This window comes from Hypanus sabinus, chromosome 4, assembly GCF_030144855.1.
Source record: "Hypanus sabinus isolate sHypSab1 chromosome 4, sHypSab1.hap1, whole genome shotgun sequence".
In the NCBI taxonomy this organism is placed as follows: Eukaryota; Metazoa; Chordata; class Chondrichthyes; order Myliobatiformes; family Dasyatidae; genus Hypanus; species Hypanus sabinus.
In genome coordinates, this window is record NC_082709.1 from 151,480,529 (window position 1) to 151,502,282 (window position 21,754).

Below are 21,754 nucleotides of genomic sequence, written 5' to 3' on the forward strand. Positions count from 1 at the left end.
AATAATTGTAGCTTTCATCGGGGCAGGGCCTTTCACATGCTCCATTATTCTCACATTATCCTTTAAAATTGTTCCGATCATTGACCGACTGTAGCCTAACGCTTTTACAATGACCAATGACGTTCCACCTCTTTCCAAATGCTTTATTATTTTCACTTTATTTTCAATCGCGATCGCTTCCCATCAATGGAACAGAAACACTGCGGGCAGCGGGTCCCGAGCTGCGCCGGCTCCCGAGGTCCGCTGGGTCCTAAGGACCACTGCACTGAGCCAGGCTAAATGGGACAAGTGGGGGCTGTGCTGGGTTTGGGTATTTGATCCTCCACAATATTCCCTGTTGGAATTTAAACTGGAGGTGGCAGTGTTTTTTTTTACGAGGTTGAGTTGCAAGCTTGACATCAACCCAGCACAGATGATACGGGAGTCACTGACTGGATCAACATCAACCCAAGCACGGGAGCAGTCTGTCACTAAATTGAACTCGGGAAACTCCGTTCTCCAGCCCGGCACTGATCTCACTGCGCCACCAGCCGACCGGAACGGTTGGCGCGGGGTCAGGATGAATCTTACTAAGAAAAGTTTAAGCCAAATACAAAGTTAAACACTCAACGCAGTGTCAACGGCAACGACTTAAAATGGCGGACGGCGTCATGAACCGACTTAAAAAGGTGGACGGTGTTCTCCTTCCTCGGTTCATAAGTATGAGTTGTCCGTAAGCCAGACATTCGTTACTCGGGGACTACCTATACTGTAAGTTAATGCATCCAATGTATTTGGAAGAAGACATTGCCTCTGAGTGTTGCTCCATTATCTCATTTACAAAGTACGAGACCACTGGATTTAGTGTTCATAGATTTCCTCTCTATAGAGCTTGATTCCAGTAGCGCTGCAAATGTCTTGGTCATCACGGATCACTACACCAGATATGCTTAAGCCTTCCCCACTAAGGATCAGAGAGCATCCACAGTTGCTAAAGTATTATGGGAGAAGTACTTTGTTTATTAGGGCCTCCAAAGAAGGATACACAATGATCCGGAGAGGGATTTTGAGAGTCAGCTCATGCACGAGTTACTGAACGTGCTTGGAATTGAGAAGTCGAGAACCATGCCCTATCACCCTCAGGGTAATCCCCAGCCTGAAAGCTTCAACTGGACATTGTTGGACATACTTAGAACCCTGGATGCCAACAAGCAGGGTCAGCATATTGGGCATTTGGTACTGTACCACAATTGTACACAGAATGAAGTTACTGGCTACTCGCCATACTATTTCATGTTTGGGCACAAAGGAAGATTGCCTAGAGATCTATATTTTGGAACCAGCAGTGAAGACTTGCCACAGAAGATGCATCTCAAGTATGTGTCTAACCTGAGGAAAGAACTGCAAAAAGCTTGCGAGCTAGCAACACACACAAAATGCTGGAGGATCTCAGCAGGCCAGGCAGCATCTATGGAAAATAGTACAATCGAGCTAGCAGTGGTTTCTTCTACCAAGGAAACCAAAGGAGATATGATCTAAAGATTAGCTTCACTCAACTGATATCTGGAGACAGAGTTTTAATAAGAAATTTAGGGCTACCAGGAAAGCATAAGTTGGCCGACCACTGGTTGTCTGCACCTACGTTGTGGAGAGCCAGATGCCAAATTTACCAGTGTTCCAGGTGAAGCCAGAGGATGGGAATGGTCCTGTCAAAATTCTCCATTGGAATCACCTTCTACCCCCCAGGGCAGGAAGTATGTGTTGACCCAGAGCCACACACGGATCCTACACCTAGTAGGAGAACTCTGCACAGAAGGAGAAGAACAGGAAGGCAACCAGCTGACAATAGTGGGATTTCAGTGGAAAGATGTGAAGAGGGACCAGCTACTGAATACTGTACAAACTCAGTAGGAGTATGGTATGCTTTACCTTATGCCATCTCCTCAAGTATTGATGAAGAGATTTCTCAATCTCACAGCTTTGACTCAGATGTAACAGGAAGGACTACCACTGCCATACATACAAAAGGGAAGAGCACAAGAGGGAATCTCTATTCCCTATTCCCTTTTCCCTCTCTCACCTTATCTCCTTGCCTACCCATTGCCTCCCTCTGATGATCCTCCCCCTTCTTCTTTCTTCCATGGCCTTCAGTCCTCTCCTATTAGATTTCCCCTTCTCTAGCCCTGTATCTCTTTCACCAATCAACTTCCCAGCGCACTCCTCCCAGTTTTACCTATCATCTTGTGTTTCTTCCTCCCCTCTCTTCTAATTCTGACTCCTTTTTTTTCTGCAGTCCTGCTGAAGGGTCTTGGCCCGAAACGTCAACTGTATTCTTTTCCATAGATGCTACCTGGCTTGCTGAGTTCCTCCAGCATTTTGTGTGTGTTGCTTGGATTTCCAGCACCTACAGATTTTCTTTTGTTTGAGATACGACTACCAGTGGACAGCCAGATGTGATAGTAGACAGTGGGGGGAAACTGGGCTCCAATATAATTGGGGATGAAGCTGAGTTCAGTCAGGTGGGAGAGGGACATGAGTTGCCAGAAGGTACAGGTGATAGGTAGGGAGGCATCCCCAGTTAAACAGGAACAGTCACAAGGAGTGCCTGAGACTGACGAAGATGAAGGTGAGATAAAAAGGTCTCAGAGAGTCAGGAAACTCCCAGATAGGCTGGCGTATGATGCACCAGGGAAGAAGAATGTTGTGTCCATCCCAATAGTGAGATATGTTACTACCACTTACGAAAGAATTGGAGGTCCTGAAATCACAAAATTCATTTCAATACTGTGGTATTAATAATGGTTTTGTTAATTCCAAAGACATGAGGACATGCCTATTTTGTGTGGGGGTGGGGAGAATGTAATGCCCTGGTTCAGATTTCTAAAATAGCTTTGAGCTATTTTATTTCAGCCATTTCTTTAAAAGTAGTGTGTCTTGCTGGTAAGAATGTTTTGGTTTCAGCTAAAGACAAGGAGCTATGTCGTCCAACTAAGGAATGATAGCCAGCCAGTCAGCATTGTGGGGTGGGTGACAAGGTTCTAGAGAGCTGGGTGGGAAGGGATTTCTGAAAGACAGTAGTCTGGTCTGAGGCTTTTTAGCGGGAGGTGCGGGGAGAAGAGCACCCAGAGAAGATGCCTGGAGGATCCCATCCAAAGGGGAGACCCGATCGCAAGGAGTGCTTCATGAGGCAGAGGTTTCCAAGAAGGGAATCTTCTACCTGTGGTTGGTGATGAGAACTCTGCACCATGAATAAAGCAGTATGCCCAACTACTACAGAAATGAGCTCTAACATTTATGTGCACATTTAGGCTGATTTAACTGTAATGGACCCTTGTATTTTTGTTTTTCTTTCTCTGTTAACTGTTTCATAAAGTTGAAAATTGGTATATATACTTTCCTTATAAATTTATTCTGGTGTATAATCTGTCATTTCTGGGCTACCAATAACTGTGGGCAGTATTTATACAGCATTTGCTCAAATCAAAGTTCCTTTAATTGGAACATCCTGACATTCCTGTTTGGTTGAACCCTAAATCATACTGATCCTAGACAAGTATTGCTTATGAAAGGTGCCCTTCTCACCACTGGGTCATGCAGCTGTTAGCACAGTGAGCTAACGTGCTAAGTTGATGGATGAACCCCGGTAAGAGGTTTACATTCATCTGCAGAGTTATTGATGAGTAAGTAAAAAACCAAATTTCTCTGATAATTATCAATAATTTTCTCTTCTTCAGAAGTCAATAAAAAATCAACGCACTCAAGTTCTGCTCAACAAGCAGAGACAGACACATGTAGCATCAAAAGATCTGGTGGCCCAACACAGAAGGAAGTGTTCCCTCAATGTCAGTATTCCAATCCAGGTAAAATATTTTTAAATTTATTTGGACACCACCATATTATTGACAGGACCTAGTATTCTCCTAGAAAGATGAAAACTCATCTGTTTAACTGGATAGCTATAACTTTGACATACATGACTATGCAACACATTTTAAGAAATTAAAACAAGTACTGGATCGTGCAGAGTAATGATATTAAAACTGCCAGTGTTGGTTATTACTCTGGGAAATTGACATAAGCTTGCAATTCTTCCACCATAGGCTACCATGTGAACCATACACTAAACTCAAACAGGAACTCCCAAAGCTGTGATCTTTACCATCAACAAGCAAATACAACACCACCACAAGTGGATTCCCCTATAGCTACACAATGCTTTGATTTGGAAATATATCACTAGTGCTGACCTTGCAAATGAGGCTCGGATCCCAAAATATACAAATATATTAAAGAATTTGTGATTTCTATGGAAATGTATGAATGTAGGAATTGTCATCAGCAGTTTACTCTAAGACTATATGCCAGACACCAAACTAGACTCTGTGTGGAATTCAGAGAGGAAACAGATTGTCCAATATTTATAAACTCACCAGATCCAAAAAGGTGAAAGCTGTCTTTTGTTGATATTCTTGGAAATGAATGGTGAAACTCATAAAATAAGAATATGGTTATTTTAGAATACTCGAGATAGAATATTAGAACAGAAAAAATCTTAAATTTTCACAAGAGTTTTAATTGTCCCTAATGGCCGGCTGGTTTGGATTTTTGAAAGTCATTTCTTTAGGTTTTTAAAGAAAGCACATTATCTAAAGCATGCATATTATTTTGAAGACAGTAGCTTTATAATAAAATCATAGAGCATAATCACACAGCATAGAAATGGGTCCTTCAGCCCAAGTGGTCCATCCCAATCAATTTTACAAGGCCCTGTATGATTTGTTCTGAACAATTCTATGATTCTATAATTTATCCATATTATGTTGACTTCCTTAAGGTTGTTATAGCCAGGTGTGGTAATGGGGACAAGCTCCCACTACCTATTAAATGATTCCAAAGGCATGCATCTCAAATAGTCTCTGACAACCAAGTCCATCTCCTGGCCGCCACATGTGGCTTAGCTGCTAAGCCTGGTGGAACTGTTTCTACTGACAGGAGAAGGGGCAAGCGTGGGTTACTGGTGTCTTAAAACCAGTAACTTTGTGCAGATGGAGCTTGTTGGCAGCTCATCTAGGAAAAGGAAAACTCTGATCTCAAACCTCTGCTGCCTTGCAGCTATACCCACTCTTGGGGGAAGCTTCAGGGGTAAACCCCAGGAAACTCCAGAGCTGGAGTCCCTAAGGCAGTCCTAAATTGAGTTCAATGTTGACTGGCGGCTTCTGTGACACTTCAGGTACCAAAATGTATTGGTCTCTGCCATTCGTTTGAGTTCATCAGATGCATGGTGGGGGGGGGGGGGATGGAGGGCTTACTACATGGGTAACAGCTTGCTCTCCATATCATACTGCCCTGTCTTGCGTATCTAGGCAACTGGCACGCAATTTCCACTGTCAAATCTAACCAACAGAGGCCCTCACCTCGTATATTCACTTATCATCATTTTGTTTTCATCACAACTTATATTTCCACCAAGTTGCATATGATCCCTGAGGGGTCTGAATAAGGCAGCAGTGAGATTTGTTTACTTCCATACCCATGAGAATCAGCTGATACTGACTGCGTAACAGGTATAAGCCTACACTGGGTCCCAGAAGACATTTTTTTCTTTATTTATTTTTTCTTTTACTAGAACTGCCATTTTAGCCTCTTTTATTCTATTCTTGAAAAGATACTGTATTTAAGAGGTTGTTTATACCACCAGAATAGCTATATTATTTTGCCTATTTTTAGTATTTACATTTTTGTTTGTTGAAACCTTAATTCTATTGAGATGGGACTCCATGGACCTGAATTAACATTTATAATAGGCAATACTGGCATACAGTTCAGTGGCTACTTTGACTTTATTTTTATGCTAAATGGGTTGAGTACATAATGTTCTAAGATTAATAAGGTGCATGGTTGATGGACACCACTAGTTGCCTATGGAGTTAGGTTTGCATAGTTTAGCTGCTCCTCCAAAGAGTCGATCAGCACAAGCTCTACAGTTCTTTATTTTGAGTAAGGGAGGGGGAATTCAAGAGTTCAAATGTCTATATGTGTAAATGTATATGTGTTTTTATTTTTCTATATGTATGTCATGCATCCAAAACAGCAGTAATATTTCTTACTCCTTTTCCTGGTATAATTGACATGTACTATATATGGAACAGATGAGCACTCAGTATATCTTTAATATAAAAATCACAAGCTGGAATGTTAGGGGATGCAATAAGTTAACCAAGCTGAAACAGGTTATGAATAGGATCAAACAGCTTAAGTCCAAAATAATTTTTCTTCAAGAAACCCATCTGACAGTTTCAGATATTAAACTGGTACAGAATAGATGGCCAGATTAAGTAATATATGCAACTTACAACAACTATGCTAGAGGTGTACTTATTCATAGAACAATACCATGTCAAATTATGAAAACAATCCAAAACTCAATCAGAAGGTGTGTTATTGTGCAAGGTAATATCCTCTCTTTCACATTAAACCTAGTCGTATATATGACCCAAATGACAATCCTAAATATTTTGAAGATTTCTTCGCTACTTTGTCCACTTTACGAGGCTTTTATATTATTGGAAGAGACTTTAATTGCACTTTAAACCCAGCAATGGATCACTGTACAGGCTGTGATGCCTATAAGGCAGAAACTAGAAAATTACTAAAACAATACATTGTGGATATAAATCGGGTTGAAGTATGGAGAGAACAGAGCCCTGACAAAATAGAATACTCTTGTCATTCAAGTATATGTAAATCTTGTTCTCGTATTAATTATTTTCTTGTCTCAAGAGAGTTCTTATCAAAGATTAAAAGTTGCTGGTATGATAGCATAGTAATAAGCAACCATGCTGCTATTTCATTAGTTGTTCATATGGAGAAATTTATTCACAGTCCCCCTTCCTGGTGATTTCAGGTGAGATGGCTATAAAACCCAGACTTGTTAAATCTGTGGGAACTAAAATAGATAGTTATTTTGAGTTAAATACAGATCAAACTAGTGCTAGCATGAGATGGGAGGCATTCAAGGCTTATATTAGAGGAGAAATCATCAGTTATACAAGCTCCAAGTACAAACAACAAAAGATAGAGATGGAAACTTTGGAAAAACAAATTAAATATTTAGAGATAGAACAAAATGAAAGGGATGATCCAACAAAACAGAGATCTGCTACTTTTGGGAGCCAAGTATCATAAATTATCTGCTGATAAAGCTGCAAAAAGTTTAATGCTGAAGCAGTCTTATTACAATCAAGGAGAAAAAGCTGGGAAAGCATGAATTTAAAAAATACAGTCTGATAGAGCAATTAACAGTATAATAACCTCTTAAGAGAGCCTAACAGTAGAAATTAATTACAGTTTTAGAGATTTTTATGAGCATTTATATAGATCAGAATGCCCCCAAGCCTCAGAAGAATGGGACATATTTCTTGATCAGTTTCTATTCCAGACAGTGACAGAAGATTCAGAAAATGAGTTAGATAAAGGTTTAACAATTGAAGAGTTATCACAGGCTATCCAAAATATTAACAGTGGTGAAGCGTCAGGGCCTAATGACTTAGCAAATGAATTCTACAAAACATTTGAAGAAAATTTACTAGTCCCACTCTTAAATATGTATGACGAATCTTATCGGAATGCAACTGTCCCACCTTCTTTAAGGCAGGCAATGATGACACTGATCTTGAAGCCAGGCAAACCTCCTACAGAATGTTGCTCATTTAGACCAATAAGTCTAATTGGATTGGACACAAAAATACTTTGTAAAGCCTTAACAAGAAGATTGGATCCTTATATCCCACATCCAGTTCATAATGATCAGAATGGTTTTGAGCAAAAATGCCAAGGATTCCATAATATTAGAAGAGTTCTTAACATGATTCACAAAAAATTTGACGCTAAAGATACAGCAGTATTATCACTGGATGCTTGGCAGGCCTTCGATAGAATAGAATGGCCATATTTATTTAATGTATTGCCTAGATTTGGATTTGGAAAGAACTTCCTTAAATAGATTTGGATTTTATATACAAACCCAACAGCCAGTGTCTTAACAAATAGTATAGTTTCTAAACCAGTTATCTTGGAGTGATCTACTTGCCAGGGATGCCCTTTGTCACCGATGTTGTTTATACTGGCCATAGAACCCCTGGCTATGACAATAAGAGCACAGACAAGCCTGGCGGGCATCCAGCTAGGAGAACAGGAACGTAGAATAACCTTATATGCTGACGACATGATTCTTTTTAACAACTTTATCCATCAGTATTCCAAACTTAATGCAATAGATTGAATTGTTTGGGCAGATCTCTGGTTATAACATTAACAACTCAAAATCATCAACACTGTTTTTGAACACAGAAGAAAGACTGAAACCATTTATAAATGCAAAGGAAGGATTTACCTACCTTGGTGTCAAAATTACCCCCGAAATTAAAACGATCATCCCAACTAGTGGACGAAGTGAAAGAGATGTTGGATCAATGGATAACAATGCCCATATTATGATTGGCCATATAAACATGATCAAAATGAATATATCACCAACATTTCTATACCTTTTTCAATAACTTCCTCTCCCATTACCAAAATCATTTTTTGATAAGCTTAGTAGTATTTTTAGTAAATTCATTTGGAATAATAGGAAATCTAGACTGAGAATTAGGCTGTTATACCTGCCTTATGAAAGGGGAGGGCTACGGCTCCCAAACCTGAAATGGTATTATTGGTCTGCTTAGTTACGTTCTGCAATGTTTTATTTCTTAATGGAGGCCCTTCTAGCCTGGGTGAGTATTGAACAGGCATCAGTACCAAACCTCCCATTAAAGCTCTATCTAAACTCTACAGACCCAAGAAATCTGAAAAGAACAACCGAGAACCCTTTCCTCAAAAATATTATTGACATCTGGTATAAAGCACATCAACATATTAAAGATACTCCACCCATCTCCCGCTTCTCCCCACTATGGGACAATACATACTTCAGGGCAGGAAGAGCAGATGGTGGTTTCAGAATCTGGGCAGACAAAGGTGTGCAGAAAATAGAGGACCTTTATATGAATGGTAGTCTTACTACATTTGATCAATTGTGTCAGACATACCATATTCCTAAAAAAAACTTTTTTAAGTATTTGCAACGGAGACATTTCATATTATCAAAATGTAAGCATTTAATATCTGAACCACCACTATCACATCTTGAAACTCTTACACTTCTAAACCTAAAGGGGAGGAGTCAGATTTCTTCATTCTATACAGCTTTGATGATAAGGAGTCCACCATTGACAGGCTGGAGGCATGGAGACTGTGTGTTCAAGAGGAGATACAAGAAACTGAGTGGGAAATGGCATGCTTAAAAGCCCAAAAATAATCAATTACTACGAGAATGAAGCTATTACAATATAAATGGTAAAAGAGAACTTACATTACCCCGGTCAAACTGAACCGTTGGACCCCTGACATCCCGGACACTTGTGTTAAATGTTTAGAAGAAAAGGGTACTCTGTTTCACTGTGTATGGGACTGTCCAAAATTTAAAAAATACTGGTAAACAGTTGTTCACCTGGCGGAGAATCTCATCTGGTCCCTCAACACCAGCTCCATAGCAAAGGAAGCCCAGCAGCATCTCTACTTTCTGTGAAGGCTGAGGAAAGCCCATCTCCCACCCCTCCCCCATCCTCATCACATTCCACAGGGTTTGTATTGAGAGCATCCTGAGCAGCTGCATCACTTCCTGGTTCGGAAATTGCACCATCTCAGATCGCAAGACCCTGCAGCGGATAGTGAAGTCAGCTGAGAAGATCATCGTGGTCTGTCTTCCCGCCATCACGGACATTTACACTACACTCTGCACCTGCAAAGGAAACACATTATGAAGGTCCCCATGCACCCCTCATACAATCTCTTCTCCCTCCTGCCATCTGGGAAAAGGCTCCGAAGCATTCGGGCTCTCACGACTAGACTATGTAACAGTTTCTTCCCCCAAGCCATCAGACTCCTCAATACCCAGAGCCTGGACTGCCCTATTGTCCTGTTTATTATTTATTGCAATGCCTGCACTGTTCTTGTGCACTTTACATAGTCCTGTGTAGGTCTGTAGTCTAGTGTAGTTTTCCCTGTGTTGTTTTTTTATGTAGTTCAGTCTAGTTTTTGTACCGTGTCATGTAACACCATAGTCCTGAAACATCATGTAGTCCTGAAAAACGCTGTCTCATTTTTACTATGTACAGGTAGTCCCCGAGTTATGAACGTCCGACTTACGGACAAATTGTACTTGCGCACTGAGGAAGGAGAGTGCCGTCTGCCATTTTAAGTCATTGCCATTGACACTATGTTGAGTGTGTAACTTTGTACTTGGCTTAAATTTTTCTTAATAATATTCACCCAGACCCCACCCCCGCCGTTCCGGTCAGCTGGTGGCGCAGTGAGATCAGAGAACGGAGTTTCCCAAGCTCAAACTAGTGACAGACCGCTCCCATGCCAGGTTGATGTCGATCCAGTGACTCCCATACCATCCGTGCCGGGTTGATGTCGAGCACGTAACTCGACCTCACAAAAAAAAACACAGCCACCTTCAGTTTAAATTCCCACGTGAAATATTGTAGAGCATCAAATACCCAAACCCAGCACAGCCCTCACTTGTCCCATTTAACCTGTCTCAGTGAGGTGGATTTTAGGACCCGGGGAATTCAATGAGGTGGTCCTTAGGAGCCAGCGGACCTTGGGAGCTGGCGGAGCTTGGGACCCACTGCCTGCAGTGTTTCTGTTCCGTTGATGGGAAGCGATCGCGATTGAAAATAAAGTGGATATAATAAGGTGTTTGGAAAGAGGTGAAACGCCATCGGTCATTGGAAAAGCATTAGGAATGATCAACGATCGGAAAAATTTTAAAGGATAAAGTGAGAATAATGGAGCATGTGAAAGGCTCTGCCCCGATGAAAGCTACAATTATTACTAAGCAACACAGTGGTTTAATTATTGGAATACATACATTTCTTAAATGTTTTATATGCATAGAAAGGTAAAATATATACTAAGATGAACATTTGACTAACTGACGCTAAATAATACCGGATGTACTTGTTCCGACTTACGTACAAATCCGACTTAAAGACGGACTCGGGAACGGAACTCATACGTAACCACGGGGACTGCCTGTACTGTACCAACAGTTATGGTCGAAATGACAATAAATTGACTTGACTTGATCTGAGCTTTTTGGAGTAAAGGTGCTTCACCAAGCAAAAATGTATGTACTAGGTATATTTCCAAAGAACTATATTGTTAGTCCAAAACAATCAACTTTAATTGACTTTGAACTCCTACAGGCCAGGAGGATGATAGCTTTATCTTAGAGAAAAATGCATATACCTTCGATACATGTATGGGTGAAGGAGATGGTATCTTGTATTATGTTGGAGAGACTGACTTGCATAACCAGGGAAGGGCAGGAGAATTTGAAAATGTGTGGAAACCTTTATTGGAGTTTCTTGGACGTCAAGGTGCAGAGTCATTTTGAAAAAGCTGTGTGTTGTTGAGTGCTTCTACGGTTTTTATTTCTGATGTGTTTTTATTTTATTTCTTTATTAAATATGTGAAGTATGTGAAATGTTATATCTCTTTTCCTTTGATGATTGTGAAAAACATGAGGACATGTTTCACTATTTAGTTTAATTATTATTATTGTTTATTTGTATATGTGAAATATATGTAAAATTCAATTAAAATATTGTCTCTAAAAAATTTTTAAAGTTGCATATGATCAGCAAACATTTCTATATTACATTTAGTTCCCTTATACAATTATTGATATATGTTGTTTACCAGTAGAGCCCAAACTCTGATCTGTGTAGTGTTGATCCACTTATTCTTCCTCTCTGTTTCCTGGTCAACAACCAATTTTCAGTCAATTCAGTTTATTGCCTCCAGTCGCATGTACCTTAATTTTGAAAACTAACCTATCAGCTGGAACTTTTACAGTTTTGTATTAAATTAGCATTGAAGTTATATGATCTTGATTTAAAAACATTGAGTTTCTGCTGCTTCAAGAATCCTTAAGAAGACACAATTGGAAACCAGTGGTTAAGGAGCAGACAGGCAATATAATCGTTAAATGCAATGGCACTTCTGGCCAAGGGGGTTAAAACTTAACTTGTATTTTTTCATTTCAAAGCTTTATCTCTCTCCTCATTTTATGTCTCTCCCTATCTATCATCCTTTCCACCTCCCCTCTTGGTAGAATCATCTGGATTTCTTCTACACCTGTCCATTCACCTCCTTCTTCACCTCCATTTGGGGCCCTTAACAGTTCTTCCAGAGGTGGGAACACTTCACTTGTGAATCTTTTGGGGTTGTCTACTGTATCTGGTGCTCCCAATGTAGCCTTCTCTACTTTGGTGGGACTCAACTTAGACTGGGGGACTGCTTTGGTGAGCACCTTAATTCCATCCACAAAAAACAGGATTTCAGGGTGGCCAACCATTTTAATTTGAATCCCCATTCCTATTCTGATATGTCCTCCTCTTCTGTTACAATGAGGCCACTCTCAGATTGGAGGAGCAACACTTTATATCCTGGCTAGGTAGTCCCCAAACTGATGGCATGAATATTGAGTTCTGTAGCTTCCGATAATTGTTTTGCCCCTCCCCCTTCCCTCTTTTTCTATATCCTCCTCTGGCCTCCCTCTCAACTTTTCTTCTCAGCTGTATATTATCTCCCCCTGGTGCCCCTCCTCTTTCCCTTTCTCTCATGGCCCACTCTCCTATCAGATTCCTTTACTTTTTTCACCTATCACTTCCCAGCTTCATACTTCATCCACCTCCCCTACCTATCTGACTTCACCTAGCACCTTTTAGCTTGTGCTCATTTCCTTCCCCCGCCCCACGTTATTACTGCATCTTCACCCCTTCTTTCCAGTCCTAATGAAGGGTCTAAGCCCGAAATGTCAACTGTTTGTTCATTTCCACGGATACTGCCTGACCTATTGAGTTCCTCCAGTATGTTGTGTACGTTGCTCTGGATTTCCAGAATCTGTAGAATCTCATGTTTATTTAAATGTCACTACACTTCTTCAGGAACAAAAAGAATGATAACTTTTACCCTTTCCTTCAGAATCTTGACAACAAAGGAGCAAGATGATGAACAGGATTAAACATAGAAATATGACCAAGATTCTTTCTGTTTCTTCATCATTTAATAGAAACCATCCTGCAAAGAATTACTGAACAAGACTTGACCTCCCAGAAACCGAACAACCATTGTTCCTTGCACAAACCGCTTTCCATTCCAGTAAATGAATTGAAAGACATTGGGACAAGTTAGTATCAAGCTCTTGTAATTTCATATTTTAGACAATTAAGATTTGAGCTAAACTATATTTATCTACACTGAAAGGAGTGCTTGTTATAGCAGAAATTTATAGCTTGAAAGCAAAAATAACCTCTAGATATACAGCTATAATGTAAAAAGGCAGATACAAAGACAGAACAGGACATAGCAATAAAAAAAGACACAAATGGATTCCAAACTAAAATTGGATATGTGATGATTAATTGTGTAGAATATGGGAAAGAACAATGACAGGTGGTTTCCATTAATTATGATATAAAGCCATATAAAATCATAGAATATGGATTATCTTTCTGGCTGTAGTGGTTTCAGGAAAATAAGCAAAAATGTTTGATTTCCAATACATCAACTACTGGACAAAGCTAGAGAAATTCACCGGGTCAAGCAGCATCAGCTGAGTATTGAAGTTTTGTTTCTATACACTGCATCAGGAGGAGAGGGAAGATGCATTTCTACTTAGACTACCAGCTTTGTTTCTCTTGTTCTTGGCTCCCTTCTCAGGTTTCACTCTTCCTCTGATGTTCATTCAGACACATTCCATTCCTTTGCAGTCAAATGAGTGAATTTTGACAGTTGCGAACAGTAGCTAATGCACTGTACAACACACCATGAACTAAATCAGGGATAAACTTGTCAGAGCATATACCTAAGTGCAAGTTTTGTCCTGTATTTTAAAAGAATAGGAATGTATAGATAATTTAAATACATATTCGATGAAGAAGAAAGAAGCATAAGGCTGCAAATTTCAATAAGCAATAATTCTGAATTCCAATACTTACCTAAAAACAAAATATTTATTTATTGGAATCCAAAATGAAATTGCTGGAAGTAATCAGCATGTGAAACGTTTTTTCCCATAGTGAAAGCAAACTGGGGAGAAGTGAAAGACAGGCAAGTTTTCAGATGCAGAGAATGTGTGGAAGGATAGTGTTCACTCCAGCCTCCTCCCTCACCCTTTCTTTTTCTTTACAGCTATAAACATCGTCTAACTCTTCCAACCGCAAGTGAAGACTATTAATTTCCAACATTTCTGTTTATTCCTCATTGTCTCGCTATAATTACTGCCACTGATTCTGGGGCAATTTGTTCGAAAGGCTTCTAGTCTTCTTGCTATAGTGTAAAGGATTTGGAGGTATTTCTAAGATTCTAATTACATTATGCAAATCTTTCCTTTTTATAAGTAAATGGAATGGTGGAATACAAGCCAGAAGAGTTGCCAGGTAATGAAAGTAACATCATATTCCACAAAAGCCTGGTAATTGATGCTGCTAGCCAGCCAAGGAAAGAGAAAGTCAAACTTCCTTCTGCTATTTTGAGCTCAAAGCCTTTTTCACAACCTAATAAGAAGGTAAGAGTTATAGTAAACATCATAAATGATAGTCCCAAGATTATAAGAATGTTCAGTTCCGAAGAATTGTTCATAACCCAAACTTGCTTGTAAGTCAGAAATGAACAAAAACAGCTCTGGTAGGAGAGTAGCAGGCATGGGAAGAGTGGCTATCATCTGGCCTCACTGACACTGAGTTAGCCTGGTCAATGTTCACAACTCTTCTCAGCTCAACCAAGCCCCTGATAGCTCTGGCTTAGGGGTGGGGGTGCAGGGTTTGGGGATGGGGCCATGGAAATGCCCTGTTTCCACTTGACAAAAGATGCCTGCAGTCCCACAAATGCTGGAAAATCCATCCCCATCCATCCCTCCAATCTCCCAAATGCTCATTTGTATGTGTGGTTTAAGTCTGGTTTTCACAACCTGGGGCAGACCTTTATCAGTATCATGTGACCCTTATACCAAATGAATAGTGAGATGATCTTTGTCAAGAATGTAAATAAGAAATCTTTTAATTATGTTACACTTGCTTCCATATATTTCTCAATCTGTTTACAGCCCTCTAAATGGTTGATTACACTTTTTGAAGTTAAATTACCAAGACTGGCTGTTTCAACATTAATATCAATGTGCAATAGCTCGATTTTGTTGTCCATTTTGGTGAGGAATCCCTCAGCTGTTTGCATCCCATTCCAGTCACTGTAAATTCACTTGCAAAGGCTTATCTTCCTGCTCCTAATCAGTTACCTATGGGGTTAGACCATAGGATATAGGAACAGAATTAAGCCAAATAGCCTGCTGTGTCTGCTCCGCCATTCCATCATGGTTGATTTATTATCCCTCTCAATCCCATTATCCTGCCTTCTCCCTGTAACCTTTGATGCCCTTACAAGCTCCACTTTAAATATACTCATAGACTTGGCCTTTACAGATCTCTGTGCCAATGAATTCCATAGATGGACTATCCTTTGGCTAAAGAAATTACTCCTCTTCTCCGTTCTATACGAATGACCATCTATTCCAAGGCTGTACCCTCTGGTACTAGACACCCACTATAAGAAACATTCTCCCTACATCCATCCTATCCAGACCTTTCAATAGGTTTCAATGAGATCACCCCTCATTCTCCTAACTCCAGTGAGTATAGGCTCAGAACCATAAAATGCTTTTCATAGATTAACCCTTTCATTCCCAGAATCATTCTTGTGAATCTCTTCTGGGCCCTCTCCAATGCCAGTATATCTTTTCTTCGATAAGGTGCCCAAAACTGCTCAAACTACTCCATGTGCAATCTGGCCAATGTTTTATAAAGCCTCAGCACTTCATCCATGCTCTCATACTCTAGTCCTCTCAAACTGAATGCTAACATTGCACCTGCCTTCCTTACCACTGACAGAACCTGCAAGCTAACCTTTAGGGAATCTTGCACAAGGCCCCTTATCTAAGAAAAGATGTACTGGTATTTGCACCTCTGATTTTTGAATTTTCTCGTCATTTAGAAAATAGTCTATGCCTTTATTCCTTCTACCAAAGTGCATGGCCATTCACTTACTTACACTATATTCCATTTGCCACTAATTTTCTCATTCTCCTAATTTGTCCAAGTCCTTCTGCATACTCCCTGCTTCCTCAACACCACCTGCCCTTCTAACTACGTTCGTATCATCCACAAATTTGGCCACAAAGCCATCAATTCTATCATCCAAATCATGGACAGATAACGTGAAAAGAAGCAGTCCCAATACTGACCCATGCAGAACACCACTAGTCACCAGCAACCAAACAGGAGAAGCCCCTTTATTCCAAATCTTTGCCTCCTGCCAATCAGCCAATCTTCCATCTTTGCTAGTATCTTTCCTGTAACATCATGTGCTCTTATCTTGTTAGGCATCCTTACATGTGGTACCTTATCAAAGGTCTTCTGAAAATTCAAATAAACGACATCAACTAACTCACCTTTGTCTATCCTGCCTGTTAATTCCTCAAAAAATTCCAACAGATTGGTCATGCAAGATTTCCCCTTTAGGAAACCATGCTGACTTTGGCCTATTTTATCATGTGCCTTCAAGTACCCCAAAACCTCATCCTTGATAATGGATTCCAACATCTTCTCAACCACTGAAGTCAGGCTAACTGGACTATAATTTCCTTTCATCTGCCTCCCTTCCTTCTTAAAGAATGGAGTGACATTTACAATTTTTCAGTCCTCCAGAATCATGCCAGAATCTGGTATTTCTTGAAAGATCATTACTAATCCCTCCAAAATCTTTACAGCTATTTTTTTCAGAACCCTGAGGTGCAATCCATCTGGTCCAGGTGACTTATCTACCCTCAGACTTTTCAAGCAACTTCTTAGTAGTAATAGAAGCTGCACTCACTTCTGCCCCTCGACATTCTCAAATGTCTGGAATAATGCTAGTGTCATCCACAATGAAAACTGATCCAAAGTATTTTTTAAGTTTGTCTGCCATTACTACCTCTCCATCGTCATCTTTTAGCAATCTGATATCTACTCTTGTCTCTGTTTGACTCTTTATATATCTGAAAATAAACTTTGGGTATCCACTTTTATATTATTAGCAAGCTTACCTTCCTATTTCATCTATTCTCTCCTAATGTTTTTTTTAGTTACCTCCTGCTAGTTTTTGAAAGCTTCCAAATCTTCTAACTTTTTGCAGTATTATATGCCCTCTCTTTTTCTTTTATGCTATCTTTGACCTCCCTTGTCAGCCACAGTTGTCTCTTTAGCATATTTCTTCATCTTTGGGTTGTAATCTAACCTGCACCTTCCAAATTCTCCCAGAAACTCCAGCCATTGCTGTTCTGTTGTCTTCCCTGCTAGTGACCCCTTCCAATCAACTGTAGCCAGCTCCTCCCTCATTCCTCCATAATTCCCTTTACTCCACTGTAATACTGATACATCTGACTTTACCTTCTCCCTCTCAAAGTTCAAGGTGATTTCTAGCATGTTATGGTCACTTTTCTCCTAATGGTTCCTTTACCTTAAGCTCCCTAATCAAATCTGGTCCATTACTCAACACGCAGTCGCGAATCGTCTTTTTCCTAGTGGGCTCAACTGCAAGCTACTCTAAAAAGCCATCTAGAAGTCATTCTACAAATTCCCTCTCTTGGGATCCAGCACCAACCTGATTTTCCCAATTTATCTGCATATTTAGGATCTTTGGTAAAACAATGATTATCACTTACTCAAGCATAATTGTAAGCATGATGTTTCTTCCCTACTGCCATGGTCCTGATTTCAAGCCTATCACCAGCTCCAGGTTCCTCATGCTATTGTTTTCCTTCTTACTTGCTGGCCAACCTGTCAGATGATTTGGAAAGTAGAATGAAGCTAATACAATAATGAACTTCTCTAATTAAATTCTGCATTACCTTCATGTTCCCATCCCCAGCATTCCTCAGCCAATTATGTGCTCTTCCACTCTCTAAACACCATCTTTGTTCCAGTGGAGGTATTACTTGCCTCATTTAAGTTATATTGTAGGTCAATGAAATTTAATGATCAAATTTTTATGCCTTTAGTGTCAAACTGTGGTGCGAGATTCAATACAACAGCAAAATTCACAGAAAATTTGCGTCTTCTCATCCTCCAGAAGTCACTTCTGAGACTTTTTCTTCTAATTTCACCAGAGAGTGAACCTGTGCTCCTCCATTAACTTTTAAATATTTCTCTTTTGTATTAATTCTTCTTCTGAGTCCTACTTCCATCACTGCCCTGGAACATGCTGCATCATGCATGAGGAATAAGAAAGTAACAACTCAGGTATTCATGTGCTTAAGCAAATTGGAAAGGTTAAGCAAGAGGTACAGTAAAAAATCAGGATATTTTGACTATGGGGAAGTACATCCAATAATCGACTTAATTTAATGGATATTTACCCTAGCTACTTGCTATCTTCTACAGTAGAAAAATTAAAGAAAAATGTTAATCCAAAGCAATCCAAGTTTTAACTTGGAGCAAGATTCTGACAGTTTGGGACCAAATCTTTCTGACCTCAACACAATGAAACCTCAGTGATTTAATGGCTAGCTTGAGAGCAGAAGAGAATTCTGACATTTCTTTCTGACAGAAGAAAGATGGCAGACATGAAAGCAATTCATGGGTAGACATTACCAGAAAGTTTCACATATAGCTAAATCTGCTTCAAGGAACACTTGTGAAGCTGAACTCAATGAGAAAAGCTTTCTATTGGCTTGAATTACACCTTGCACAAAGGAATATCCTAAGGAGATAAATCTTCTCTATTACAGAAAATTCCCATGGCAATTTCTAGGTCAATTAACTTCAGCAGTTTCATCAATTAATTTGTTTTATCACCTAAGAAATGAGAATGTGTACATCAGGCACAGGTGATGAGCAGCACAATACCAATGCCAAGTAATGACTTCTCCTCTCCAGTCAATGGGATTCCTGTTACTAAGTAGACCACCCATAAATACCCTGAGTGTCATATTTGATCAGTAACTTAACTGTGAAATAACAATACTTGCTATCCACCAACTACTAAACTGTCTGTATCCTTTACAGTTTGCAGTTCTAGAAGAACCAGTCAGAAGAAAAGTCAATACTGTTTCCATTACTGGAGCTGTCGCGAGTGGTCTGTTAAAGGAACCAGTACGAGGCTTTGAGTTGTTTCCAAGGAAAATGAATTTTGGTGTCCTACAAGAGGGATTCACTTATGCCTCAACTGTTTCACTGAGGAATGTCGGAATAGACTCATGCAGGTATTTCATTCTATATGCAGTTTTCTCTTTATCAGCTTCAATTTAGAACTAAATACAGATACTATAGTTTCCCTTTCTCATTTTTTATATTAAAATACAGGAACATAGTACCAGATTAATAAAACTACTTGTCTGGGATAGAAGAAAAAATACCACATCCTAGAGGTAGAAGCAAATGCATGAAATCTCTTTGGATAAGTTTGAGTTATTATCACTTTCAGTAGCATTTGTGAGCATTTGCAGAGCCATGGCTTAATGAGGCACAGTTGACATGGCTTTCCCAGACTAGGTCTTATTAACTTGATTAAGATTTATGAGGAGGCTTATGAAGGTGATGGATGAGGGTAGAGTTGTACATATAGTCTTATCTACATGGATTGCTGTAACACATTTTATAATGTCCAACATGATAAGCTCATCCAGAAGACTGAGTTCCATGGGATCCATGGTGACTTGGCGATTTGGAATTGGCTTGCCCATAGAAGACAGAAGGAAGTGGTTAATGGGATATCTTCTGGCTGTAGAGCTGTGACTAGTGGTATTCCGCAAGGATCTGTATTGAGACATCTTCTATCGAACACTTTGATCTTACAATTTTTCTTAATTAGATACTCCACAGTACCAGCATATTTTATAACGATACAAAGAGTAACTGTGAATGTCAGACTCACAAAGTATATAACCATAAATCACAAATTATGGTAGTTTTGTCCTGATGAAGGGTTTCGACCCAAAACATCGACTGTTTCTTCTTTTCCATAGATGGTGCCTGGCTTGCTGAATTCCTCCAGCATTTTCTTCAATTTATCTTGTTGATCAGCACAAACTTTCAGTATTCTTCTATCATTTTTGTTTAGATTTCGAGTGAAGCAGCCACCACCTAGCACGGGGCTCAGAGTGCATTTTAAACCAGGACCCGTAAGTAGTTTCTCCATTTAATTTAAGTGGAAATATTTCTGTGTATCAGTATATTACTTTCAGAAGGAGTCACTAAATACAGGATTATAGTATATATACCCTCCAGCACAAAGAAGGTTAAGTATGCAAAATATTACATTTCGGTGAAATGGAATCACTCTCAGCTTTAGAGGCATGAAACTGTGGTTCTGACAAGACTATAACTAAGCAATCTGATGCACTATTTTCCAAGTTATGACTTCTTATGGAAGTATTTGAGACGCAAGTTGCCATAGGTGCTACTTAGTACTGCTACCTTGCAGTTCCAATGTCTTTAGTTTGATCTTGACCATAGGTGCTATCACCATGGAGTTTTCACTCCATGACTATGTGGGCTTCACCCCAGATGCTCTGGTTTCCCCCACATTGCAAAGATATATTGATAGGTAACTAGCTATTGGAAAATAATCTCAGGTGTTGACACAAAAGGTAGCTGATAGGCAAAGAAAAGGAATGGGTTTCAGGGTTGCATATAAATAAGTTTTGCTTTTCAGTTACCAAAAAATGGGAAACGATGAAGGAATCATTAAACTATAACTGGTTAGTTCACAAAGTGGTTACAGAAAAAAGAAAAATATCCAGAAACAACAAATACAAATTTGACTCCACTCATCCAATCCTACCTACAGCAGTAAAATCTAACGCCTGCTCTCTTCCCCAGTAGTTTTAATGTATTTAAAATAATACACAAAGAGCATTTGGAAATGAAAAGATTAATGAAGAACCACCAGCATTCGTGTATCAAAGAAAAACGATACTTAATACGTGCAATGATTTCTTGAAGAGATATATGGAAATGCTAAACACAAAGTACACTGCAGATGTTGTGGTCAAATCAACACATACAAACAAGCTGGAGGAACTCAGCAGGTCGGGCAGCATCCGTTGAAACGAGCAGTCAACATTTTGGGCCAAGACCCTTCTTCGGGACTGATGAAGGAGGGGGCAGGGGCCTTATAAAGAAGGTGGGGCGAGGGGGAGGGGGAAGGTGCCAGGTGAAAAACCAACCAGAGGAAAGATCAAGGAGTGGGGGGGGGAAGCAGGGAGGGGATAGGCAGGAAAGGTGAAGAAGGAATGTAAGCAGAAAGCACTATGAAGGCAGAAGGCAGAATCATGAGGGAGGTGATAGGCAAGTAGAAGAGGAGGCAGAGTGAAAGTGGGGTGGGGGATGGGGGAAGGGAGAGGGAGGGAATTACCGGAAATTGGAGAATTCGATGTTCATGCCAAGAGGCCGGAGACTACCCAGATGGTATATGAGGTGTTGCTTCTCCAACCTGAGTTTGGCTTCATCATGGCAGTAGAGGGGGACATGTATGGACATATCCGAATGGGAATGTGAAGCAGAGTTGAAGTGGGTGGCAACCGGGAGATCCTGTCTGTTGTGGCGGACAGAGCGGAGGTGCTCGAAAA

At 39.9% G+C, this 21,754-nt stretch overlaps 1 protein-coding gene across 8 annotated transcripts in view; it reads left to right on the forward strand.

Annotated features, from left to right (window-relative positions):
• Positions 1 to 21,754, forward strand: part of spag17 (sperm associated antigen 17) — a 319,560-nt gene that overhangs the window by 291,832 nt on the left and 5,974 nt on the right. For 7 of the 8 annotated variants that reach the window (XM_059968399.1, XM_059968400.1, XM_059968402.1 and 4 more), the window contains 5 exons: positions 3,714 to 3,839; positions 13,166 to 13,282; positions 14,496 to 14,662; positions 19,191 to 19,387; positions 20,245 to 20,305. In XM_059968399.1, the coding sequence (XP_059824382.1) occupies positions 3,714 to 3,839; positions 13,166 to 13,282; positions 14,496 to 14,662; positions 19,191 to 19,387; positions 20,245 to 20,305 (668 nt within the window). Of the gene's footprint in view, positions 1 to 3,713; positions 3,840 to 13,165; positions 13,283 to 14,495; positions 14,663 to 19,190; positions 19,388 to 20,244; positions 20,306 to 21,754 lie in introns of those variants that run through there. The other variant, XR_009511839.1, reaches the window with a different exon arrangement.